Source organism: Pteropus alecto, unplaced genomic scaffold, assembly GCF_000325575.1.
Source record: "Pteropus alecto unplaced genomic scaffold, ASM32557v1 scaffold97, whole genome shotgun sequence".
Taxonomy (NCBI): Eukaryota; Metazoa; Chordata; class Mammalia; order Chiroptera; family Pteropodidae; genus Pteropus; species Pteropus alecto.
The window spans coordinates 3,131,612-3,158,682 of NW_006439713.1; the positions used below are offsets into that span (position 1 = coordinate 3,131,612).

The following is a 27,071-nucleotide window of genomic DNA, read 5'->3' on the forward strand; positions in this document are numbered from 1 at the left end:
AAGAAATAGAAGTCTAAGCAAAGGACTCGAGGTCTCAACTTGCACCTGAGGTAGTGGTCGGGTGGGAATCTGGTAGGCTGAAATGAGAAAGCACGTGCATTTTATAACATGTAAATGCTCCTCTGCCCCGGGCCCTCCCAGGCTAACTGCTCTCGCCTTTAATGTCAGCATAGGTGTCACCCCCTGGGTGCTGCCCCGTCGCCCCGTGACCCCGCACCTTATTGGGATTGTCTGCAGAGCAGCTGGTACCGCTGCTTTTCCCTTTTGCTTTGTTATTGGACCGCATCTCTCCGAGGGTGTAGCTCTGGGGTCCGCAGGCCTCGCTGACCTCTTTGGCACCACCGCATCCCGGGCATCTGGAATATGGCTGGAGACAGTGCAGAAGCTTTCTAGTCACTAAATACATGGGTGTGAATGAGGCAGTCACACACGCACACACACACGTACGCACGCATGGGATCAAATAGGGTCCAGTCTGGTAGCCATTCTCCAAATTCTTTTACTCCCTTTTCTGTCCTGCTTTGTCCCCGAGGCTGGCTCCCTGCCTGCGCCCCCCTGACCCCTGGGCAGCTGCCCTTTGCTCCAGAAGTAACTGGAGGACAGGAGGACAGAGGGCGGGATGGGTTTTCCTGTTGCAGTGACAGCCCCTTGCTGGGCTCAGATGACACCCTTCCCCTCCTCCCTCCAGGCTCAGGGTGAGAATGGCTTCGCCTACTACTGGCACCTGGGAGCCTCCATCCTTGGCCCTTCCCTTACCCTGCCACCCTGGGAGATGGCCTTTACCTCAAGGTTGTCACCATTTGGGATGGACCGTTCCCAGCTGGACTCTCGTCTGAAGCATCAGGCAATTCTCCTCTTGTGGGTATATGGTTTAGGGCTCTTTTTTCCAAATACAAATTATATGCAAGTAATTTTTTTTAATTTTTTACTTACTTAAAAATATTTTTAAAAATTGCAACCCTATTTTCACATTTTCTTCAAGCACTCACATAACTACTATAAGGGCCTTATTAATATCTTTATTGTGTATGTGTGAGAGAGAATTTGCCATCAAGAGAAAATGTCTTTATTTATACTGAATAAAATTTAGAATAGTTAAACGACAAACATTATCTTAAATAAAACAATAAATATTAAGAAAAAAATTACAAAGCTAGAAAGAAATGGTTGCAAAATCTTTAGTTTTCTAATCTATAAATTTAGGACTAAACTGTCCTATGAATTTAGTAATAAACTAATTAATATTATATAATTTGAGTGAAGTGTTGTTTTGTTGAATTTTTTGTTTCTGCATTGTTTTTAAAACCAACCCAAATTTTTTTCAGGTTTATATTAAGTTACTTTTACAAATTTGCAATAATCGCCATAACATATAGAAATGGCCTTTGTTTTAAACATTTATGATGACTTAGATGATGGTTTAGGTAATAGTGGTTTTAAAATTAAATCGAAATACAATACTTATGTTTTGTATTTTGATTTAATTCTAAATATTTAATTCTAAATATTTAATAAAAGGTCTCGAGGAATTTATATATTCATGAGAATTATATTAACGAATCTATATTTAAATAACACAACAGTACAGTCAGAATGCTACATATACCACGAAGAGTAATCGTGGTGTGAATTTAATAATAGCAGCTTAACCGAGAGAGGTTGATCCGAATCACTCTAAAAAGAACACAGGCAGAGGTTGCTCCGTGCTGGGGGGTGATCGTGGCCCAGCTGCTGTGGAAGCCGAGTCAAGCCCACAGGTGCCCCCAGGCCCTGGGCACTCACAGTGTGACCAGCCTCCTTCCTGGGGGGCCCGATGACCCACGGGGGTACCCTGACACCTCCCAGGCTCTGTGGGCTGTGGGTGCAGCGGGAGCGAAGGCCCCTCCGTCCTCTCCCACCCCCTTGGGAAAGGCTGGGAAGACTTGGACTTGACCTCGGCCAGCATTTGCCTGCTGCGGCCACTTTCTTTTCTTAGTGTCTTGAGGTTTCTCTCAGCCGACGGAGCTGCCGTCCAGGTATCTTCAGCTCTCTTCCGAAGGAACAGAATCTCCTCTCTGCAGTAAGAAGTGCTTCTCTCCCATCCTCGTCCGTGTCTTCCGCCCTCTTCCTGTACAGGTTGCGAATCTGATTCGTGGGGTTCCTGTTTCTACTCCGCTTCGAGAAGTTTCTTCTCCGTGTCTAAGCAGCTTGTTTCCTCCTCGGACAGGTTTTCCTGCAGTCACGTTAAATGACCTTCACGTGTTTTCAGGCAGAGCTTGAAGCTTCGTCTCCAGCAGCCGAATCTCGCTTTCTAGGTTTGAATTTTCACGCTGCAGAGATGCTTCCAACGTTTAGAGACCTTTCATTTGGACCGTAAGCTCCTCCTTCAAGGGCTTTTCTTCCCACGTGGTCTAGCGAGTTCCTCTTGCTCCTCTTCCGGGCTTTGAAGGGACACATTCAGGTCACATTATCAGGGACACCCTTCGGATCATCTTCTGACCGATGGACGAAGGAGTCCCCACTGTCTGTTTCCCCCTAGTGTTTGCCTTTCCCTTTGACGTGAGCCAGGCGACCCCCGAGGCCCTCAGGGAGGGGTGGTCTGCAGCCGCTGGTGTCCACGGGCTGACTGGGGGCAGGATCTGCTCCCTCTGGGTGGCCCACGGCTCTACCCTCTGTCTCCCCCTCCTCCTGGCCTCTCTGCCTCCATGCCACGATTTCTTCTTGGAACAGTCCTGGACTTTCTGGAAAGTGGGTGTTTTCGTTCACATCAACCCCTTCTGTTCTTCAAAGTTGTCCTCCGTCCAGCTCGGATGCTTTTGAGATGGGTTGTTCATCAGTCGGCTGGGAAACTTTAGGAGACTGGCTCTTTTGTGCTTTTTTCGGGGTCGACCACGTCCCGAAGGGACCACCTGCTCAGGTGTGTATTCGGTGCCGGAGAAAGCACTGGCCGGCCTTCACCCCAGGTGACCTGAGGGTGTCACTGGCTTGTCATTGTTCCAGAGTTCTCGCTACGTTTTCCACAGACTTCGCGGCAGCAGACACCTTCGTCCAGCTGCCTTCTCCCTTCTTAGACTGTGTCGTCTCTTTACAAAGACACCGCGACCACAGCACACACCAGGATCACCCAGGGGACACGCGGAGACCTGGGACGTGCCTCAGGCTCTCAGAAGCCACCGGCAGAGCACCGCACAGGCGCTCCGGGACCAGCCGGCAGGTGGATGCGGTGGCAGGCAGCAGGCCCTCCGTGGCTGCGTCAGGCTCACAGCTCTGCCTCCCAGTGCCAGAGTCCTGTGAGCCACAAACGACCTCTCAGAACACTGAGGAATGTTCCGTCTCTATGGTAAACAGGTGCTTGACAACCAAGGCTGACCAGGTGGGCTGGGGGTGGGGAAGGTCAGCCAGGTTCTAGAAAACTTTGCTCTGAAGTGGGAAGCGATGTCATTTCCACAGGCCCTGGGACAGGTGGAGCTCGGCCTCTCTAGGTCCACCTGGCACCACAGCTAACCTATGGGGTCAAAGCAGGGTTAGGCCACGACCCTTTCTGAGCATAAGAGCCAGTCAGGGCGGATGGGGGAGGGCAGATGCGGGGAGGGCCCACCCCGGTGAGGCCCATTCTCCTGATTTAAAGCTTCCTTCTGCTGCAGGCATGCCTGGGGCAGCCCACAGAGGTCTCAGGGATCTGGCTCCCCTGAGGCGCCCCCCCCTCGTGTGTGGTCAGCTGAGAGCAGGCCCCCAGGGGCCCCGGACCAAAGGGTGTCCGTACAGGTATTAGCTAAGAGACCTGGATTCCAGTCCTTACAACTCAGGAGAAGTGTTCCTGGCATGGGATGCCTCTGCTCCTCGTGACACAGTGGCCTGGCCCCTTCTCTCATGTGGCCCTGCTGTCTTCAGCTCATGCCTCTCAAGGGGGTCCCGGGGAGGGTCTCCAGTCCACTGAATCGTCTTCGAAAGTGGCCTCTGGGGAGGGGTCGTGTTCCTCCTTTGGCCCAGTTTGTCACCTTTTATGTTGTTAAACCACGTCTCATTTTCCCAGCATCCCTCTGGCAGACCCGGGTCCTTCCAGTCCGTCCCCTGGGACTCTGCCATGAAGGGCCGGCCCCATCCCTCCACGGGGGAGGGAAAGGAGATAGCGGTCGGCGAGGCCAGGCTCCTGAGAGGTGCCAGGGCTCAGGCCGAGGGGCCCCATGAGTGGAGAGAATAGAGGCTTAGTGGCGAGGAGAGGAGGTGGCCCATGGCCTAATGTCGGAGTCATTTCCTTGTTGTTTTTAATTAGACTTTATTTGTTGAGATCCGTGTTTGGCTAAAAGAAAAACCTTGACTGGAAAATACAGAGTTCACGCATTGTCCCTGCATCCCCCGCGAAGCATCCCCCACTGTGGGCGTCCGGCACTAGCGTGTGACAGCTGTGACAAGGCGTGAACCCACACCAGTGCGTCGTCATTAACTGAAGTCTGTGGTGTGCATTAGGGTTCGCTCCGTATGGTACATTCTGTGGTTTTTAACAGGCGCAAGTCTGTACGCACCATTACCGTGTCCCGCAGAATAGCTTCGGTGCCCTACAAGTCCCCCAGCAACTCTTCCCTCCCTCCCTCCCCCGAACCCTCACCATTATTCTCGCTCTGTCGTCTGCTTTGTCTGATATTAATACAGTGATTCCGGGTCCCTAAAGTTAGTGTCGGTCTGGTAAACTTTCTCCATCCTTGTGTCCTTAGCCTCCCTGCGTCTTAAAGTTATAGTGGGTTTCTCACAGGCAACATTATAGTGGGGTCTTGTTTCTCAATCTACTCAGATCGTCTCTGTGTTTCAATCTGGTTATTCAGGCCATTGACATTTAAAGCGGTTGCCGATGTATTTGTGTTAATACCCACCACACTGTGACGTTTTTTTTTCTTTGTTTTCCTTGTTCTGTTTCCTTTGGCCTTTAACTCTTTGCTTTCTATGGTTTGAGTTGCACAGTTTCTGTTTCTACTTTACCTTCACTCTTAGCTTTATCAATCACACTCCTTTTTAAAAACTTTAGCAGTTGCCCTTGAGTTCGTAGTATATATTTGCAACTGATTTGCATCCACTTGTATGACTGGCGTCCCTGGGGTCCACTCTGGCCGATTTTAATTTACTTAGTGTTAGGAGATGTTCCGGGTTGAACCGTGTTCTCCCAGAATTCAAATACTAGAGTCTTAACACCCCAGTCACCTGAGTCTGTGACCTTGTTTACAGACGTCGTAGAGTTAACATGAGGTCGTCTAGTTAACACGAGGTCGTCAGGATGGACCCTAATGCAACGTGACTGGTGTCCTTATCGAAGAGGGAGATTAGGGTGCGGACACATTGAGAGGGCAGCTGACGTGGAGATACAGGGAGAAGATGATCGTCCACCAGCCAGGGAGGGCGGCCTGGAGCGCATCCTCCCTCACGGCTCTCGGGGGAACCAGCCCGGCCCACCCCGTGACCTTGGACTTGTGGCTTCCGAAACCGTGAGACCATATGTTTCTGTTGTTGAAGTCACCCTAAGTCGCTCGGTCTGTGGACTTTGTTACAGCGGTTCCAGGACACTGACCCTGACGAGCGGGGCAGTTCGGTGGGGACCGAAGGAGGAGGCGTGTGTGAGTGCGTGTGCACACGTGTTCTGAGGACGCAGGCCCGTCTTCAGCCCAGCTGCCAGCGAGCACAGAGCTGCCTCAGCACGGCCGTGGACCCCGCCTGCTCTCGTAGCACCGGGCAGGCCGATTCTGTCCCCGCCCTGAGATGCCCTGACGACACGCATCGCTGCTTTACAGACTCGCGCCACAGATGCGGCCGGCAGGCTGGGGCCCCGGCCAAGGTGGAACCCACGTGCCATCGCTGTCTTCACTCTTGGGCTCTGTCACCAGAAACTGGCTCCTCGACTGGCTTTCAGTGATCTGCATATTCCCAGGGGCTGGCGTTTGCTAACTGCTTGTAAAGGAATGGCCGGCTGGATGAATACGAAAACCAGCCCGTGAAGATGAACCAAACTGGGTGGAGCCACCGTCTGCATGAGCTCTGGGTCCCACACACAGCTTGGAAAGACAGAGGCCCCGGGGCCATGCCGATTTGATCAAAAATACTAGTCTGATTGCTCAGGATCTGAGAATTCTAGATAAGATGTCAAGTCCTCAGGGAGACCGGCTTCCCGCGTGGAGTGGGAAGGCCGGAGGGTCTACAGCACTGCTGTTAATTACCTGGAACTGAGGAGACTGGACGAGGGTGGCCATCCGGGTGACCGTCTTTGAGAAGCTGTCCAGCTCCTCAGCGGCGGCGGTAGCTTTGGGCTCCAGCCCGCTGAGCCCTCCACGACCCCGAGCCAGAGTCTGCACCTCAAGCACAATTGATCAGGGCCACCGATGGGTCCAGACAAGTCCTTCCAGTTTCGGCATCGGGTTTTAACCTCTCCGAGCCTCAGTTTCCACATCAGTAAAACGAGCAGGATAAAACCGACCCCCGTTCCCCACCAGGGTCACAAGGAGATGATGGACGAAGGTGAGCCTTGCAAGCGTTAGCATATTTCACAATTATTAATTACAGATCTGCGTTTCGATGAGAAAGAACCTCTTCAATACCCAGTCTAGTGGAGTTTACCAGCAAGTGGTGAAGGTGTTTCTCATGGGCTTATGTGGACATGGACCACAGCTGGCACACGACTTTTTTTTTTTTTTTTTTTGCTCGACTGTTCATTTTCTATTTACTACTTGTTGGAACTCTCATTCCCATGCTCCATCCTCCAGCCAGCCCAGGCCTCGGGCCCCCATGATCGGCGTTTCTGGCCCCATGCCATGCAAACACACACGTGCGTGCTGAGCCCCAGTTATCTACATGCAGAGTATGAACCCACAGACACAGACACAGCTGGCAGGGGTCAGATGTGGCAATCTCGGGCTGTTTTGCCATCTGAACATGACTTGGGGAGACAAGGAGGGGCCGTTACTCACAGCACGACGACAAGGGGCAAGCCAGTGTCAGTTGCAAAAGTGTCATCACACCAGCTTATGACCCGAACTGGTCTTCGCCCTGATGTCCGATGTCAGGCAGCATCTCACGCTCCAACCCTGCCCAGGAAGAGTATCACCATTTGGGGTTTCCCCCTTCACTGCTGCGGGTTGCACCCGTCTGTCCTGCTCTTACAGAAGAGACAGATTAACATCTGGCCCAGATTGTGGGATCCTCGCATCTGCTCAGACTAGACTGGCTGCCGTCAGCTCCTGCATAGATGAGAACTGCTGTTCTTTGGGTAGGAGGCTCGTGCATAATTTAAAATTCAAACCTGGGGCTGTAGAAGGAGAAACTGGAAGCTTGGGGGAGCCCCCCGGTAGCACCCATAATGATGTAAACAAAGTATGGCGTGGTTTTCATGGCAAGAGAAAACATTAAGAAACAGAAGGCCTGGGTCTGAGTCCTGGTTGGGTTAAGGGCCGGCCTGACTGCTGAACTCTGTGCCCGGGTTTCTTCTTATGAAGGAGACGATGCCGCTGTCAGGAGTTTTCTCCGCAGACACCCCTGCCGGAACGCTTTGCTCACGGCTTAAAGGGAGCCCCCCAGGCCACTGACTTCCCACAGTCTTCACTAATGACAGAGTCATCCACTCACTGCCACCCAGTGACCCCACTTTAGGGAGGGGAAACTGAGGCACAGAGGCATCACACCATGAGCCACAGCGATAACCTGGGGTCGGGCTCCAAGGCACAAAGGCCCTGCTGCCGTCCTGTGCCTGATGGTTCCTAGGTGGCGGAGGGACAATCTGCTGCTCCCACCCTGCCCCATTTCCTCCCCGCTTCCTCTGGCCCCCACGTCCTGCACCTCGCACACCCAGCCCAGCAGCCCCGCCAGCCTTGCAGTGAGCGTCCACCCTTGGCAGTCCACGGGCCACCCCGGACCCCTGAACGAAGGAGAACCCAGCACACGATGGGGGAGGCTAAAGGTGATTTGATGTCGCTTCTTCTCCATCCTGTGGAAAAGCTGAAAGACGGGCCACGCATAGCTCGTCTCTTCGCGATCTTGGTTTTGAGTATGTCAAGAAAAATGAATTTAAACAAAAATGAGATAAAAGATACATTTTTTTCTATTTTTTTAAAAAGGTTTGTAATTGGAGTCGAAGATGAGAAAGGACGGTGAAGGGTGGTAGAAGGACTTAGAGCATCCGCAACCCTGTGGGAATGGAGTTTATCACGCAGAACATTAGACAGCACTTTTTGCTTTAAATAAAAAAAAAACAAAAAAAACGTTTTGTCTTGACTGGCTATGAAAGGAGAAGCCTGGAAGTGTGGACACTGGATTAGAGAGGGGGAAGGAAAGCTGTCCTTCCCTGCCCCCCGACCAGCCCAGTTACACCCCTTTGATTTCTAGAACGGGTCTCGAAGTGAGGGCCACGGACAACTGAGGGACTAGGACACCCTTTCAGAGGGACCCTCACGGTCAAAATGATTTTTGTGATAATATTGTTTGCCCTTTTTACTGTGTCAACATTTGCATTGATGGTATAAAAGCAAAGGTGGACGAAATTGCTGGGGACTTGACGCTAAACAATGCTAGCGGTCATTGCAATCGTCACCACTGTGTGCTTGCAGGAAAAAAAATACCAGTCTCATTCAAAAAAGCCCTTCATGAAGCAGTAAAAATCAATTTTATGAATACGTCGATAATTTCTGGGTAATAAAATGAAAAGTGCTCATAAAGAACATAGTAATATTGCAGTAACTACGTATGATGCCAGGTGGGCGTTAGACTTATTGGGGTGGTCACTTTATAAGGTATATAAATGTCTAACCACCGTACTGTATATCCGAAACTGATATAGTATGTCAACTGTAATTGAAAAATAAAAATTATGAAAATGCTTTTATATTTAATTTTAAATTTAATATGTTTATACTATCTTAAAAAAAAGAACTTGAGTTGCAAGCTAAACTATCCACTTTATTCATGAACACTGTTATTATTGAAAGAACAACCAACAAATTACTTTTTTTCAGACTTGGATATTTGATAGGTTATTTCCTCAAAAGTAAATGAATGGGTCTGTCACTTCAAAGAAAACTCGGTGTTTGTTGCCAATAATAAAATTTGAGCTTTCAAGCGCAAATTTGAATTTTTGAAGATTTGTATCTGCCACTGTGAGCTTGATAGCTTCCCGGTACTTTGCTGATGAAATTGGTGGCGATAATAACTAATATGATTGCTTGACATTGACTATTAAACTGTGTCAACATTTTGAAGCAGGTTTTCCCATGTGACTAATGCATGATATTACAAAATCACGTATGGGTACAAGATCCATTCAAAGTGCAAGACAGACCGGTGGGGTTTATGGTAACTGCAGGAAGGTTTATTGATATGGTTTCATATTCCAAGTGCAATTAACCTTTAAGAAACTACCATTCATCAGTTTTGGTGTTGTATAAAACAGTATCTACAATAAACTGAAACAGCTATTAAGAACTCCTCCCTCTTACAAGTACATATCTGTGTGAAGCGTGATTTTCTTCAAAAAATATCACAACAGACTGAATCTAGCTCCTCTACGGAAGCAGATATCGAGATTCACAAACAAGAAAAACAATGCCATTCTCACTTTCTTTGAAAAGTAGTTATTGTTCATGAAAATGTTAATATGTACTATATCATTTTAAAAATCGATCATATTTGAAAATGTGTTTGAATTTACAATCCGGTAAATATTGATGACCAGCGGTGTGCTGGTCATGTTTAACAACCACCTCCCTGAGGGGGGTTGGGAGAGCCCTTATTTGTAGCCTTTGCTGATTTCACGGTGTGATCAGTCTCATCACGGCCAAGTTCAAGCTACCAACACGTCGGTGACACAGAGTTACAGAGAGAGGTGCCCGTCAGCTCTCACTAGCCCTCGGTGAGCTGGCTCCATGCAGCACACTTCTGATGTAATCCACCTAAGTCTGTTGGCATTCTCACAAATTTCGAAGAGCGGAAAGAAGTCCTGAGAATGAGTTTGAGGACAAGTGTCCGGAGACCGTCACCTTCCTTTCCGGGTAAGTCAGCTCAGCAATGTCAGGAGTCAAGGAGAGTCATGGCCTCTGCTACAGAAGCCACAAACAAGAAAAACAATGCCATTCTCACTTGAACCTCAGACCCTGATGTTCTCGAACGTAAACGCCCTCAACTCCCTTCTGTTATTTCTGCCAAGCCCCTGGCAAAGACAAGAACCTGAACCTTCTCATTCCGATCCCTTCTTAAAATAATTTTTCGCTTTAAGGAACGAACGCTGTTTGGGAATTTCGGCTTGGTCGTGATTTACCAGGTGGCCTGTGTGTAAAATCAGTTAAACAGCCATGTGACCCTCGATGACCGAAAGCTGCTGAGTGGGCAGTGGCCCTAAGCGCCAAATCCTCACGCTGCCTCCTCCACGCTGGGGTCGGAGGCATGCCAAGAATGAAGACTCTGACGAGGAGGAGTTTATATAAACAAAATACTTTATTATTGGAGAAAGCAACGGCCAAATTACAAAATTTTTATACTTAAGTTCCGTTCATTCCCATATGCCAAAGGTTTACAATGAACTTCAGTTCCCATCACGATTAGGTTGGACCACATGAAACTGCCAACCATGTGGGTTAAAAAAAAAGCAACAAATACTGGTGATTTCATGTGGTTCAGCCCCACGTAAAACGAGCCAATGGCTAAGATCTGTTTTGGCAGCATGACCGACATTCCTGGTCACACGTCTGTGGATGTCACAGATGTCTGCACGATGAATGGTCCTGCCTGAGAGAACCATCCTGTGTTTCAAGATACTGGAAACTGTCTCGAGTGGGTCTCGAGCCGGCTTCGCTCTCCCCAGTCCACCCTTCCAGCCGATCACGTGCTCTCATCCCACAAATGAGTCCTTAGAGCTGTCAGCCACTGTCCCAGGGTCCTCTCATTGCTAGTGAAGCCTGTCCATTTCGAGACCAACTGGGCCGGATCATTTACGAAGGCCAGAAACACACACTGGCCCATGCGCGCCTTAGAAACCACCATGCGAGTCTCCATCGCGAGCTATTCCAATGCTCCTGACCACCTCGTTTTCCCTCCTGGCCTCTGGTTAGTCTGCGTCCAAGAAAATCGGACAGAAACAGAACCGTCTTGCTGTGGAGGCTGAGCAGATGGGGAAGCCTGGTACCCAGACAGCCCGACTCAACGGGGAACAAGGACGAGACAAATCGTGCTGCATTTGTGGCTGAGAGGTTTGAACAAAGGTTCCTCCGCTCCCCGAACCTCCAGCTCTTTACGTGAGCTGAGATAAAAAATAAAGCTTTCTTACAAATTACATTTTTTCCCCCCAGTGAGTTACTTTTACAGTAAAAATAGCTATGTTAAATCCCGCCTGATCTCTGAAAAGGAGTTGCGTATTTCCAAAAATAGTATTCTTAATCACACAGAATAATTCGGGGCTTGGAAATGGGGCACGGGGTGGAAAGAGCTGCCGGGGAGGGCAGTGTGGGGGGCGCACAGTTGAACTAGGCAATGAGTTTTGCGTATCAACTGATTTAAAGGCATGCGAAGAAATGGACAACAGATGCCATTTGTCAAGAAAAATACTGCTTTACAGCTTTTACATTACAATTAAAGGAGAAAGCAGAGGCCACATTGTGCCCCTGGATAATAACAGCAAGTTTCTTATAAAAATTCCCAAATGTACAAAAGTTCTTGCCAGATAATAACCCAGGCAAAACAAAACAAAACAAAACAAAACAAAACGAAACACAAAGAAAATGGGGAATAACCCTCTTAGACCTCATTCCTGTAGGCAGACTCCATGTTTGCAAAATGCCGTTACGCACTCTTATTTCACATAGTTAGATAATTATTTTAAATTACAATATACAATTTCTGTTAAATAGAACTGTGAGAGGATTCTGACAACTATAAGATTACAGTCGTATATACAAAACCGACTTCTGAAATGACACATGGTTTCCTCGCCCCTCCCGCCCTCTGAAGGAGACGCTTCTGCATTTGTGATTCCTGGTTGCCAAAGGCAAAAGAAAACCCCAAACTGTGTGTGTCCACGACACGCTCCCTCCGGCAGCCTGAGCGATCCTGTCACACGGCCCGGGCGGAGGCCGGGTGGCTTCCCGGTGCTGCCCTCTCGGCCACTTCAATGTCATCGCGGTATAAACAGCGTTTTCCTGTCCGCAGGCTCTGTACGCGCGAGAGACTGCGCTGTTGGGCGAAGAGCCGAGGTTCCAGGTGCTTCCGGGCCACGTTCCCGGGCGCGTTCAGTCTGGCCTGGCAGGGTCCTGGGCGCAGCCAGTCACGATGGCCCTGCACGCGGTCCCCCGGGGCCTCAGTCCTCCGTGTCCGGCTGGACGCCCAGGATGGCATGCAGTTCCTCGGGCGTGAAGCCCAGCAGGTTCTGCAGGTCGCACACGAAGCGGTACACGTAGCGCTTCCCCGACGTCTTGTGGATGATGTTCTTGTCGTAGTAATAGCGCAGACCCCGGCTCAGCTTCTCATAGTTCATCTTGGGCTTATTTTTCCTCTTGCCCCACCGGCGGGCCACCTGTGGGGGACACAGACCGTGGAGAGTTCGGTTCTACTTGGCGATTAAGAAAAAGGGAGAAGCTCTCCCCCGAGCATGACGCTGACGAGCGCTCGCCCGGAAGGACCTGCCCACTACAAAGGGACCCCACGGTGCCACCTGTTTAGGACAGGTGCTGCGCAGGGCCCTGTGTCCCCCGGCAGATTCTCCACCCTCAGCACTGTCTGGTACAGGGCTCTCATGGCCCCTTGCTCAGCAAAACCTCCTGGGAGCCAAGGGTTCAGAATCGGGGTTGGGGTATGTGTGTGTGTGTGTGTGTGTGAGTGACAAGGGGAACCCTGTGTCCCCTCGCCTCCTGCCACTGCCATTGACAGCTGCGGAGTGGGGTTCTGAACGATGTGACATTGCCAAGGGGCCGGGGAGGTGACAGACTGCACTTTACCCGTGCAGAGACCTGGCTTCTCCAATGCCGTCTCTGAGGGACGGGTACTGGATGCGCCCTTGGCTTTCTGCTCCAGACGGGGCTGGGGCAGCTCTGCTGTGCTCAGCTGAGGGCCGAGGAAGCCCCGCAGGAGAGCCTGCATCATGTACTGAGGCTCGATCCCCCCAACAGAAAATGCCAGACTCCCCAAGACACTTTTGCACGGTGAGGAGAGAGCCTCAGTTTACCGCCTGTGCCTTCTTATTCAATGGCAGAGCGAGACGGTGAACGTGGCAACACGCATGCACAGACACTGTAAACCTGTCGACGGAGCCAGCCAGGCCTGGGACGCCTTCCGGTGCCCAGGGAGCTGCACCTGTGAGCCCAGGTGCTGGCCGTACCTCGTCGGGGTCAGCCAGCTTAAACTCCCATCCGTCCCCCGTCCAGCTGATGAATGACTGGCAGGACTTGTCGGACAGCAATTCCAGGAGAAACTGCCACAGCTGGATAGGTCCGCTTCCTGGGGGAGAGGGCGGGTTATGTGTTTTTAGACTTAAAACGCAGCAAGGCTTCAGCCATCTGACGCCGGGTGCCAATGTCGAGGTGCCATTCCAGATGCTGGTGACAGTCCTGCATGCTAACAGGACGAGGCCAGACACCAGCAGGAGCCTCCGGGTGCCTCCTGCCCCTAGGGAAGGTCGCCAGGCCCCCGAGTGCTCAGCTTGGTCTTTTCTGGAAAGGAATTCAGGGCCGCCTATTCTTGGCATTGGAATCCCTCACCCTGGGTAACTGCTCCTCATCTGGTAACTTCCAACGTTTGTTTCCACAAATACCCAGGGGGGCAGCAGGGGTGGGGGTGGGGGAGGGGCGCAGGGGCGTTTCACTGCAGGGCGAGGCTCGTCCCCCGCGCTCTCCCGCAGAAGGACAGCGGGCAGATGGCTCGAGCCGGGACTCAGGCACACGGGTGGCTCAGTGGCACCCGCCGCCCCTGCCAAGTGCTCCTCGCATTGACTTTGGAGCCACCACCTTATCATGGTGGCCCTGTCTACAGACGAGGGGCGAGCCACAGCGTGCCCTGGGCCCGTCACACAGCGACTCCCAGGACGCGAAGGCCGTCGGTGAGGCACGCGCACAGGGATCCAGAGCCAGACAGAACCAGCTTCCCCGTCTGTAAAATGGGGCGACACCGCACGCCGGGCCTCCTGACCACCGGCCCAGGCACCTGCGCACAGCAGGTGGCCACCAGTGGCAGCCGGTGACCAAACGAAAGGCACTGACGGAATGGCTGTTTACTTTCTCATCAGGCCCCGGGTCCCGCGCATGAAAACTAGACTAGTTCTCACACACTCTGCGTGTCAACACGTCCCCATGGCTGTTTGTTTTAGGTGACAGGGAAAAAAAAAAAAAAAACCCGAATGCCTACATGTTCTTATTTTAACCTATCAGATTTTTTTTTTTAAGTAGGTATTTTTTAAACCCCCAGTGGCTCCATATGGTCAAAATATGAAAAAAAAAAAAAAAAAAGCTCATTTAAGGACACATAAAGCAATTAAAAAAAAAAAAAAAACTCTCGGCATTTTCGCTAAAGTGCTGGAAATATCTGGTTCTAAAAACAGCTTTAATATTTGTCCCTTGCCTAGAATAGCTCTTGCCCAAACCTTAAAAATAAGATGGGTTTTAGAAACAGAAAAAGTAAACAGTCCTGAGTTATTTGAGGCTGACCTGCTGCCCCTCCCGGGGCCAGTTTACATTCTTTGACATTCCCCAAGGGGGTGAGTCAGAGGCACAGGCCGGGAGGCCCCGGCCCCCCCTGTCCGGAATGGCGAGCTCATCGCAGGTGAGGGAGCGGGCGGTGCATTTTCACCCACGCCCGAGCTGGGCACGGGAAGGCTCCTGCCAGCTGGGCCTTTCTCAAGTTCAGGGACAGGGCTCGGCCGGATTCGGAATTCCACCACCCAGGTCGGACGTGGGGTGTAGACGCGACGTGCTCAGATCGGAAACGCCCTGGCCAGGCGCACGGGGGCGGGGCCCGGCCGGGCAGGGGCGGCGGTGGGCGCCCCAGAGCCGCACTCACCCGTGAAGCCGGCCAGCACGGCCGCGGGTATAACCGGTTTGCCCTGCTCCGCCGGGTCGCTCCGCTCCTGGATGTAGTCCTTGAAGGACATGGTCGGCTTGCTGAGGCACAGGGACTGGCTGCAGTCGTCCTCGAAGCTCTCGAAGGACGGCACGCGCTGCACGTCCAGCAGCGAGGACTGGCTGTTCCAGGACTGCAGCAGGGAGTCCGAGCTCTCGAAGCCGTCGGCGCCGCTCTCGGCGGCGTCCTGCTCTCCGGGCGTCCCTGGCGGCGACAACCGGGTACCCTGTCTCCTCCAGGACAAAGCCACGTCCCGCCCTTCTGCTGAGAGGCAGGACGGCAGCGTCACCGCCCGCCACCCCCGTTCCACCGTGCTCCTGCGGGCACGGCCATTCCGACGGTCACAACGCTCTCAAGCTGCTCTCAGGCCTGTCCCTCAGGATGACTCTCCCGTAGGATGGGTGAGTCAGGGACGGAGTACTACGCAGCAGCGAAAAGGGACGAGAGGCGGCCACATGCAACGACATGGGTGGACCTCAGGCAGCACGATGGGCGAAAAGACAGGCACGAAAGGGAACGACAGATGAGGCGACTCTATTTATATCAAGTTCAAGAACAGGAATAACCACGATGATAAAAGTCAGGGCGATGGTTTCATCTTGGGGTGTGGATGCTATTACTGGGAAGAGGTATGAGAGAGCCTACTGGGGTGCTGGAAACCCCTCCATCCACCTGGGTGGCCATTAAACAGGTGTATACAGGTAATTCAACCACTCGTATAATCTGAGCCTCGCGTACTGTGTATATACACGTCTCCAGAAAACACAGTCTGTCGCATTCCTACACTGTCTTTCCGAACACCCTACTGGGTGGAGGACCCCGGCCACACGCGCGGGAACTGTGTCTCGTGTCCTCAGAACCCCCAGGGCCCATGCCGCAGCCTGAAACGCACGAGGAGCTTGCTCACTACGCAACCCAGGCGTCTGGGACAGTGACCCGGTCACACAGAACACGGGACCTCTGATCTCCTCCTGTGGCCGGACACGGGACTCCCGATGACAAAGCCCATGTCCCTGACGGTGGCTTCCAGAATCAAACCAACGGCCGCGTGGAAAGGGACGCCCAGAGGCGCTTCTTACCGGAACTGCCGGTGAGCAGATTCAAGCTGCCGCCCGCGAAGTCCTGACCGACGGCGCAGCAGCTGACGCTGACCGTGCTGAGCCGCCCCTTGGGGAACATCTGGAACTGCTGCTCAGAGCCGAGGGCGCCGGGCGCCGCCGGGCACATGCTGTCCAGGAGGCCGCCTTTGGGGTAATTCTGCGTCTGCACTCCATAGGGCGCCTGCTCCACTCCGAAACCTGGAACACAGCGACCGATGCCAGGGCTATTAGGCCAAGGTCACGACCACCTTGCACGCGGGCGGCTCCGCATGCTCCAGCCTCTGTAAAACGTCGTGGAGATGCAGGCTCTGGTGGGCAGGCTTCCTCCCAGGCCTGTCTCAGCCATTCCCCGTCCCAGCCTTTTGGCCCTTTTCCAAAAGGCCTGCTGCCTCCGGACCCGCCTGTCAGACCCCGCCTGGCGCCAGGCCCCGCCTGCAAGGCCTCGGTGTTAGCATTTCTGCGCTCGAGGTCACCGAGAGCTTTCGCGTGATGCCCAGGATGGCACTTGCCCTCTTGGCTTCCGAGGACAGTAAGACTCACGTAGATGAAGTGCTATGCCCCCAAAGACATGACTCCTAAGGGGCATCTCCAGTCGCCCCTCCTCACCCTGGCCGGGGGGCCGCCGGTCACCCATGCTCAACCAAAAGGATGAACCCGAGTCCACGACACCTTTTAAATCCCAGCGTTCACGGCGAATTTAGTATTGCTTGCCGCACACTTCCTGTGCCGGCCGCCTCTCACTTGTCACACTAGACGTGACCACGGCTATCAGCTCACTCCATTCCGCCCCTCGCTCTCTGCCGGGCCTGGACCAGCGCCGGCCAACGCGAAGATAATGCGGGCCACTTGCACAACGTTAAACTCTTTAGTAGCCACATTAAAAAAGTAAAAAGAAACGGGGAATTAATTTAAAAACTTTACTTGACCTAATATGTCAATTATCATTTCAATAGGTAATCAATGGTTTTAAAATCAGGAAGGAGATACTTTACATTCTTTGTTTCAGGCTAAGACTGCCGGGTCCTGTGTGCAGCAAGTTCTTGCCACACATCTCAAAGTGGACCAGCCACATTCCAAGTGCCCAGCAGCTCGGCAGCCACACGTGGCCACCACCTGGGACAGCGCAGGTCTCGACGGGGCCTTTGGACCTTCCGCCGGCTAAGAGGATGACTTAACATCAAGATCTTAAGGGCAGAGCGCGCTGGACTGACCTAATGAATTGCTATTGATCCAATGAGGAACCGAGTTGAGGTGGGAATTTTCTTCATACTGATCTTCTGTTTTTTCTTGGTTTTCTGAAAAACAGACACGGGAGAGATAAGATTGCAAACGGAGGTAAAAACTGCACGAGAAAAAAAAGTTACTTTCTGAATCACTGTTATGTGGTTATCTCCTAATACCGAAATGCATCGAGGGGCTCGGATTTAATCCAACGGTATCCAAGTCGTTACGTCTTTTAACAAAACTAGAGACAACCACGCCGTTTTCTAATAACTAGAATAAGTTTCCCAACACGAATGCTGTCACAGGCAAAGTTAAATTTTCTATTGCATAATCTGAAAGGTCTAGATGGCCTATTTAACTCATCCGTGTCGTCAACCAGTCGTTAAATATTTGTGACATGCCACCCGTACCAGGCAGGGGCTGGGAACGGAGCAGGTGAGTAAAGCAGACTTCGTTCCTGCCGCTGCGAGGCTTATGGCCATCGCTTCGAAGCCTGAGAGTTCTGCCAGGCTGTGGGAGTCCCTGACGGGGACACACGTGCGCAGGAACTTCGAAAGGGAAAAGGCTGGTGGCTCTGTGTCTGCCTGCTCCCTACAAACACACGTAACCACACCCACACCCACAGAGCCAAACCCACACAGACTCACACCCAATGATGCAAAACACAGGCCCAACTTGCCAACAAACAAACTGACCTTCACTAGAAACTCAGCGGATCGGACTTGTCCGAGTTCAGAGAAAATTGGGGTGTCTTTAAAAATAAGTTTCCCTGGCCCTCGGGAGTCATAACTAAAAGGGGCCAGAGAGTGAATCAAGGTCATTTTAAGATTCTGAGTCTGTAAGAGATGTTGAAACTCAGTGTTCGGCGAAATGAGGAACATTTCCATTTCTCTGAACTCTACAAATGAGCTAACGTTGTTAGATGTTTGACTCTACCAGTGACCCCCTCATTATAATTTTTATCTTTTTTAACTCAAGGTAGTTTTTAACAATAGGCTCAATGCTCTCTTCGGGTCTGAATCAAGACTTTCTCTCTCTCTAGAGAGAGTTCTTTTCTCGGTGGCTAGTTTTTTGTATAACGTGTCAGGGTATAAATATAGGTTGATGACTTCTACATCTGTTTAAAAACAGAAAATCCCAAAACTTCTTTTTGTTAGAATCCATTCAGACTTAAAAGGTACCATAAAGTTCCTGGAGTCTGTCAGAATAAAGGTTCCCTGTCACTGAGGCTGACTTATTTCTTTCGTATTGTGAGGCGAGCCACCAATCAGGTAATTCCTGCTAGCCTCCATATCTGGGCCAACACGTACTCCTCCGATGAATGCTGGCTAGCGACAGTGAACGAGTCAGTGACTAAAGCTCTTGCCTTGTGGTTGTGCTCGATGCCACACACACTCAACTAGATCCAAACCTATCATCATCGCCGCAAATGTGACTCACCCCAGTGGGGTTTTCGGGCAATTTATATCATTTCAAACTCTGACCCTACGGTTGTAGGGCACTGGGTCTCCCTGTCACTCTTCCCTCCCAGGGCTGGTACCTTTGATCATCTGCTCCAGATGCTCCCAGAGGATGTCACCCACGAAGTCAGGTGCCAGTTCCAGAAAGCGCTCCTTGCCCAGGTTACACAATACCTGGCCATTCATGCCAAACCTCTGGAGGTTTACGTTCACCAGACTGAACTCGTTGGTGGCCCACAGAAGCCACTGGCATACTTGCTGCTCCGTCCACAGCCAGGGGTCTGCGGGGGGAGGAGGAAAAGACGAAACACACAAGGGGGAAACCGTGAGAGGCAGTGAGACCACAGTCACCCCTGATTCGTCCGCGAGTTCCGCACGTGCACCAAAGACCAACGCCACGAGCGAGACCCCCAGGCGAATTCTGAGACGCTGATGACGGTGCTAGAGTTCAGGGTTCGGCTGGCTGGGTCGGAACCAAAACTGGCTCGGGGGAACCAAGTCTCTGCCACTGTTGGCACGATGCCTGACGCAAAGGCTTACGTAAGAAGAGAACCCCCTTCAAGGTCGCGGCAGCCAAGTTCGCCTGCCCAGGACAGCGCGGGCTCGGAGGGGCGGCTCCGAGGCGGGAACTCACTCTTGGGGATGCCCAGGCGGCGCTGCTCCTTCTGGAAGCCGCTGAAGGTGGCCTTCAAGGCCTGGCTCATCACGGCCTTGCTGCACGGCGTCAGCAGGGGCAGTTCGCAGCTGGCAGCGTCTAGAAAGCAAGCCAGGGAACATCAGGGTTCTGAGCGGGCGACGCCAGACGGAGGGTCCAGGGGAGAAAACTTAGTGCTGAGGAAGACAATTCTGACCTTGAACCTTGACACAATTCCTTAAACGAACGCCAATTATTAACAACAACAAAAAATTTTTAACTGAAATTGAAGAACTACTATACGTCTGTCTCGTAACGTCACTGATTAAAGGCATGTAAAGCAAAACTCAACTTTTACTTTACGAAGCGAAACTTCATCAAGCGGTTATGCCTCCGTAAAATGTCTACTTAAGTCTATTTTAAATTTTCGACAATGACAGAAATAGTGTGGTTTTTGGCCAAAAGGCTTAAGGAACTGTCAATACATTATTTGGAAATTAATTCAACTGAGCAGCAGGCAGAGACTTGGAGCACAGTATGAGCACACGGCCCTTCACACCCGTAAAGTTGGCACGCCTTCAATTTTTATTGAAAAACAATCTTCTCTGGATTCCCTCAGCAATTTCAAGAATGATAAATGACCGTCACATGATGGCATGCTTACGTAAGCACATGTGTTTTAATTAATTTTCTGGGCTGTATTTTGTAGCACCTACTTCATATGACAAAGTAATCTCTGGAATGTTTCTCGCTAATAACTCTATCACAGTGGTGGCACAGGCATTATCTGACGTGCTGGGCCTTTATGAAGAATAAACAATGACATTATGAACTACGAAAGTAAATACAGATGGGTAAAGGTTAGCGAGAATAATAATGAGTTGCCCCAAAACTCCGGAGGGGATGATCTAGATGCGACTCAAGAATGAAAAGTTGGGGTGCATTTTCATCTGCACTGGGGTCTGCTTTGCAGAGGGGACCTGAGAGCCGTGAAGCTGAAAACACCCTAATGAAAACCTTACACGGCCACGCCACCCCGAACACATGCCGTCTGATCTCGGAAGCTAAGCAGGGTTGGGCCTGGTTAGTACTTGGATGGGAGACCGCCTAGGAAGACCGGGTGCTATAGGTGTTAAAAAAAAAAAAGAAAAGAAGAAAACCTCAGAGTCGCCTGCTGTTTGCCAAGAGCAGGACATTTGCTCTCTCTGGGGTGCGTCTGGCAGGGGCAGACACCAGGAACACATCACCAGGCTCAAGCCCAGAGCCTAATTTGACTTTTCAGAGCAAAGACACAACACCAGAATCATCGCTGATGAACTGCCGTGTCTTTATGAACCACGCGGCTTAGGTGAGTCTGGGGAGCACGTTACCGTGAGAAATGGCATCCAGGCCCGTGGGCACTTCTTGGAGGGCTTGTTCTTCACTCAGGGAGGGAAAAACAGCAAACAGGGACCCGTCGAAGGCGTCGAAGGCTGGCTGGCGCTGCGGCAAGGGACGGAAAGGGAAATGGAAATGTAATATTTACACTTCGTTAATTACGTTTTCAAAGTGATCTCTGGGTGACTTCACTGATATGGCCCGATTAAACCGGCCATGATAAAGCCACACCTGGAACGGACCTAAAGCCGCACCTGGAACGGACCAGCGGCACTCCAAAGAGGCTCCCCTTGGATGGGCCAAGTGACCAAAAGGACTCTGTTTCGCTCTGGGTCCTTTAATCACCCACGCAGAGTCAGAACGACTGGGAATTTATTTTTAATGGCCTAATTCACTTAAGTTAATAAGTTAAGTCAACACATCTCAAAATACTAAAATCTTAGAAGAACAGAGCTGAGAGGGGCCTCAGAGACCACCTGGTCCAAACTCCTGGCCCTCCCGCTACGTGGATCGGAGAGAAATGCAATCAGTCCATGAGTATAAGAAAAACGACCATTGGCAAGACAGTTTTAGGTCACTGCAGCTAAAACAAAAAGCCAATGACTGAATGGTAATTGGAAATCAAACGATCCATGATCTGTGCAGCATTCATTTTGAAGTGTCTACAACACCACAATTTTAACTCAAGCTAGATGTTTTTCTTCATCAACTCCAACGATTCAGAAAATAGTAAAACATATCAGAAAAACGCTTAAGGTTTAATTTTATAAAAGTAAAGAGTATTAAAAAGACTCTTTTCCCCGCACCACCATCTACTATGGGGAACGACTTTTGACAGATACAGGTTTAGAGTTAAATTATCCACGGTTTGGGAGAAAGAAAAAGAGAGAGAACACAGAGAAAGATCAAACCACATTCTGTCTGTATTTCTGATCATCCGATCTAACATCTATGAAACAGCCTTTTAAGTAAGGCTTGTTTACAAGTAACAGTTAAGTCTTGATTCATCATTGCCTCACTTGTTGAGGGAAAAACGTGAAGAAAGATGATCTTTTTCCAACATAAGCTGGAAATCCCATGTTATGTGTAATACAATGACCCATTGGTTGAGTCATCCATAAAAATATGTGTAACACATTTACAAATAAAATCGGTTTGTGTGCTTTCTTAGAAATGCAGAAACAATGGATGAGTGACGCATTACCTAAGAGGGTAAGGAGAAGCTGGAGCTCAGCCCCGAACACTCAAAACAATGATGTCCCAACGATGGAGTCCCCCCCACCTCCGCCCCCAAATCCACAGCAGCGATTACCAACGGATGTCCCAAGACGTCAAGGGAAAAATCCTTGAGGCTAGTATAAAATACTCATCTAGATTTGTATGCTACTTTACAATTGTGGACTAATTTAGGGTGCAATAGCCAATCGATTTTTAAAATTTCCACTAGCGATGCCCAGGTGACTAAGAAAGGCCTTTCCTTTGCCAACTGTAAGTTCTTTTTTTTAAAAATCAGGAAGTCAAAAAAACAATACAAATTCTTGCTACACATTTCAACACACCAATTTTAGTAGCTGTTTCTTCACTCAGAAATCACATGGACATCACCACATTTTTTTAATTTACAGAAGAATTTTTTCTTTCTAGTGGTATGGTTTCAAAGTTGGTATGTCTTGTATGGTTTCTGCCAGGCCGAAAACATCTGACCAAATCACACAAGAAGACTCCTAGCCTGAAGCTGGATAGTCTCCATGAGAAAGGCAGTGGGCCAATTTTTGGCTCTTGGGGATCCATCAGACCTCACGGTGTCCTATGAAGGAAAATACACCATGCCAGAGAGAGAGAGAGAGAGAGACAGACAGACACTTATAAAGACACTGAGCTCAGAGGAGGCTGATCTAAAATCACCGCTTCTGAGACATGTTTACTACACAAAGCTAAAAACAATCGAATCTCTCACATCTCACTCTCACGTGTGGAGAAGGCAAATAGGAAATTATCGGTTTGTGCTGTTAAAGAATGTTCCCAAGAGGAATTTATAGAAGCCATGTGCAATTTGTTTTTGTTATGCAGCACAGAAGGCTTTCATCTTTAACGTTTCTTGGTTTACGGAAACGGGCAGAGGGCTCTGCCCCTTTTGATGGAAGCCTGCCCGCCTGCTTCATTGCAGAAACAGCCTTCGCATCTTCTGGGGGGAAGAGAAGCCTCCTCAGCTCTGCTGAGGGACAAACCACAAGCTTTTCCACATGGCAGGAATCTCAGAAATAAACTACACAGGCCTCCCCTTCTACAAATTAAGTGGTTTCGCGTCTTAGACAGAACATGTAGAGTAAGCACCTGGATCCCACTTTACAGAAAGCCGAGGCCCAGAGAGGTTAGGCAAACAGCCCAGAGTCACAGAGCCAGTACACTGAGAGCTGAGGCCAGAACCGGTCTTCTGGGACCTCAGGCCTTTGTTTTTCCTGCGAGAGATTGAGCTTTCCAATGAAAAACAACAACTTTTAGTTAAACTTGCTCACTCACCTTGAGCGTCCCTCTGTAACTGTCAGACACAGGGGCCACCTGGTCCATGTTCTTGATTCCAAAATCATTCATCTTAAAAAAAAAAAAAAGAAAGAAAAAGGAAAAAAAGGGAAGAAGAGTCAGACAACAAATCAGGTACCAGTTTCTAAGGCGTCTTCACACTGAATTCCGGCCCAAGTCTGTCAAGTTCCACAGCCTGACCGTTATTCAGAACCAAATGCCAGGAATTCTTATTTAAAAGGCCTTTCGCACAAAGGGTGTGCTATTTACGTAGTTAAATAATAACGCGGATTCCCCACTGAATTCCGCTTAGGTAGGAGGCACACAGATAAAGTCCCTTTCTGGCTGGCTGCTCAGAGCCCCTGGGGCGGTCTGAGACGGGAGTGGGAGGAGCTGCTGTTCACGGCCACCTCCAAGGTCAGCTCAGGGTGTGGGCCCGGAGGGGGGCCTGGCGGACCGTGGGCCACCTGCCCCGGGCAGCTCCAGCTGTTTTGAGAAAGGCATCCTGGGAGGAGCCATGGCAGACCCCACCACACACGGCCCAAAGCGTGAGGAAGCCGTGGTCCAGGAGGCAGATCCAAGGCAGAGCCCCAGTTCCACTTTAAACCCTCCGGGACCGTCCCAGCTTCTCTCGTGCTGTATGGCTCTGCTTGGCGAGGCGCTCAGCCATGCGCTTCTTCAGAAACTAGTGATTCTGATCTCAGGTCTGCTGCACTAGCTTTGATAGACCTGGGCTGACCAACGAGGCAGCCATCAGCCACGTGTGGCTACTGAGCCAGTGCCTGGCGCGTGGCGCCGGGTGGACTGTCAAATGCACACATGGCGATTTCACAGATCGCGTCAATAGAAGCAACATATCGCAGTAACATCTTTACGTTTACTGCATGTTTATGTAGTATTTTGAATATCTTCAGTGAATGGAAATATACTGAAGTTAATATCTTTTATAGATTTAATGTGGCCATTAGAAAAATTGGTAGTTACAGATGCGGCTTGCAACTGGACAGTGCTGTAATAGACTGAGAACTTATTTGGGACCTTGAAATGTAATTGGCCAGGGAAGTTGGATATTGGTAAGTGAGAAGGGTACCTAGATAATGTCACCAGCACGATAAAACAAAACAAAACAACAAAACAGAGTAACTACAACTCATTTTCAAATAACCTAGCTTAGCGTTGATCACAGCAACCTTTGCCCTTTGGGGTGCTCCCCCTCCCAGCTTCCTGGCCACGGACCTGAACTGAGGCCTGCACGGAAGCCTTCCGAGTCCCGCTAATTGCTCACCCCATGATCTCCACTGGCTCCCACCTGTTACAACCGACTCTGAGTAATTAAAACATTGTACAGCTCACAGCACTTACTGGGGGTGGCAAATGGCACATTTTCCTGTATCGAAGTGGAGTCTGTGCTCTCGTTTCTTCTTTTTGGCCAACATTATGGCTAAACCAGACCTCCCAACAACTCGGGGCTCGCGTGCGTCCACCCCGCCCCACCTTGGCTGGAAAGGCAGCGTGGGAGGAGAGTCGGCCGCAGGGGTGGCCAGAGGTACTGGAGAGGGCTGTTAAAACTCTCAAGGAGCAGGTAACTACGGTGGCCAGGGGAGGCTGGAGAGCACTGGAAAGAAATAACAGTGCAGCGGAGGGGCTGTCTTCCATCAAAGGGGGCCACGCTTGCTCAGAATCTCCACCGGGAAGATCCTGTCATCCACGGGCACTATTTGCAGCTAATGATCGCTGCATTGACAGATCCCTACTCGCTAAGGGTCCCGCCTGTGCTGGGGGGCCGTACCTGCCCCCTTCACTGAACCCGACAGCCCTGAGAGGCGGATGGGACACAGTGAGGCAACAGAGGCCCAGAGACCTCTCGGAACTTGCCCAGGACCACACAGCTACTGCTGGGGCTTCTAAGGGGGCGCAGGGCCGGCCACATCGCAACTGAGGATGACCTGAATGGTGGGGGCATGGCTTCTCCCAGCTCGTCCGATAGAGCAGAGACGGCACACGGACATGGTCAGGCTGTATGCGAACTCTTCACCACGTGAAATGCTCCTTAGTTCAGAGTCTTCTGTCATTTATCCGAATGAAATGAGTAAGCCCTGTTAACCTGTTGACTAAATACACAAGCCACAAACAGAAGCCAGCTCTGTTTCTATGATCCGTTTGCAGATGCTCGGTGATTGCACTCCACATTTGCCAGCTTCCCAGAGATGTCACAGAGACGGATGGAGAATGGAAGTCGAAGGCTATGGAAAAGCTTCGCCTGGTTTTTGTGTACAAACACTAGGAGAAAAGGCGGTCTGCCGCCCACATAAACAGCTGTAATTACTAGCTACAGAATAGAATTCTTTTGTTGTCCAGCTTTTAATTTGTTTTGTAAAAACCATGCAGAATCAAAGTGCTCTACCAATGGTTTCAGGCAGACACAGAACTAATCAAATTTAAGTTCACTTATTTTAGTCAACATGGCTCATTACGGTGGCAGACAGGCCAAGTTTCTCCACATGAACCAATTTCAAATTTGGGTCCTTTTGGTGTCACCCTAATAATGGCTCGCTGCTTGTGAACAACAACAACAAAAAAAATTAGAAAGGAATAGAAGAAATGTAAGAGCTGAATACAGTTAAATTTTAAAACGAGCAGATCTTGGCTGATAACAGTGCCCTTATTGGAACAAGTGATCACTTAAGTGAGATTGGAGCACATGTTTGTATTTAAGTAAATCTGGGGGAAAAATTTACAAAAAAAAACCCAGAAAACAAAACACCCAAAATGCACTTTTGAAAGCCGGTTTGCTTTTCCTTTGAAATATCACATTAGCGAGAAGAAAGACTAATCCCAACAAGGAGAGCCTGAATACCTCCCTGCACCTCCCTGCAGAGTGCAGGGCACTAACGTTTACTGTGCTATGATATTACTCAGAATTGTAATAAACCTTAACTTGGAGATTTATCTCTCTGATGGGTGGCGGTGTGGGCAGGCAGACAGCGCAAAGTCGGTCCCATTGTCCAGCACATTCTCTTAATGGTGAATTAAAATAAATTACTCTTATCTCCAAAGGGGATTGCTCACTTCTTTACTTTCTAAATAAGTAACATGTCAACTACTATTTTAGGCTACCCTGAAATTGAATATAGGCCAATATAAAAAGTCTCCTGTGATTAAAACACACACACACACACCACGCACAAACGCTGATACCGTCACTCAAAACGCGTTAAGAACGAGAAAATAAAGGCAGCCTTGCGCACCCACGTTCTCATTTCCGACATCGCAGGGCCGAGGGGCCCGGATACAGCAGTCCTGGGGCGCCCGCGGGGGCCTTGCCCTCCCCGCGCCTTCCTCGTCGGACGCCCTGGACGTGGTCCAGCAGGTGACCGAGGGGCCCTGCGTTTTCGGGGAGCCGCAGCCTCCAGGTGTTTTAGGCGCAGGGCGCCCCAGCTCCTCCTAGGCCCGGCTCCCTCCAGTAAGTCACCCGCACACCTGGGCGCCCTCTCCTGCGTCCCCCAGCCCCTTCCCGAAATCAGGTCCCCGGGCGCCCACTGGCAGGAGCCCCCACCAGGCCCGCGATTCCTTTTAAAGACAAAATCCGGTGAGTCGAGCCGGTGCGTCCCCGCCCCAGACGGCTCGGCGACCCCGGGGCCGCGCGGCCCAAGTTCGCAGCCGGCTCCGCGCGTCGCGGCCCGGCCCACCCCGCACCCTGCCCTGGGCCCCGCG

General features: G+C 50.7%; 1 protein-coding gene across 2 annotated transcripts in view; it reads right to left on the bottom strand.

Annotated features, from left to right (window-relative positions):
* Positions 1-10,418: 10,418 nt before the first annotated feature.
* The window catches only part of ETS2 (ETS proto-oncogene 2, transcription factor), a 19,021-nt gene continuing 2,368 nt past the window's right edge, over positions 10,419-27,071 (bottom strand). Inside the window, exons 2-10 of one of the 2 annotated variants that reach the window (XM_025050216.1) lie at positions 23,358-23,429; positions 20,831-20,942; positions 19,461-19,580; positions 18,907-19,107; positions 17,354-17,437; positions 16,122-16,340; positions 14,983-15,306; positions 13,310-13,428; positions 10,419-12,508 (exon numbers count right to left, since the gene is read on the bottom strand). In XM_025050216.1, coding sequence (XP_024905984.1) covers positions 12,293-12,508; positions 13,310-13,428; positions 14,983-15,306; positions 16,122-16,340; positions 17,354-17,437; positions 18,907-19,107; positions 19,461-19,580; positions 20,831-20,942; positions 23,358-23,429 — 1,467 coding nt within the window. In that variant the 3' untranslated portion in view covers positions 10,419-12,292. The remainder of the gene's footprint in view (positions 12,509-13,309; positions 13,429-14,982; positions 15,307-16,121; positions 16,341-17,353; positions 17,438-18,906; positions 19,108-19,460; positions 19,581-20,830; positions 20,943-23,357; positions 23,430-27,071) is intronic. The other variant, XM_006916736.3, reaches the window with a different exon arrangement.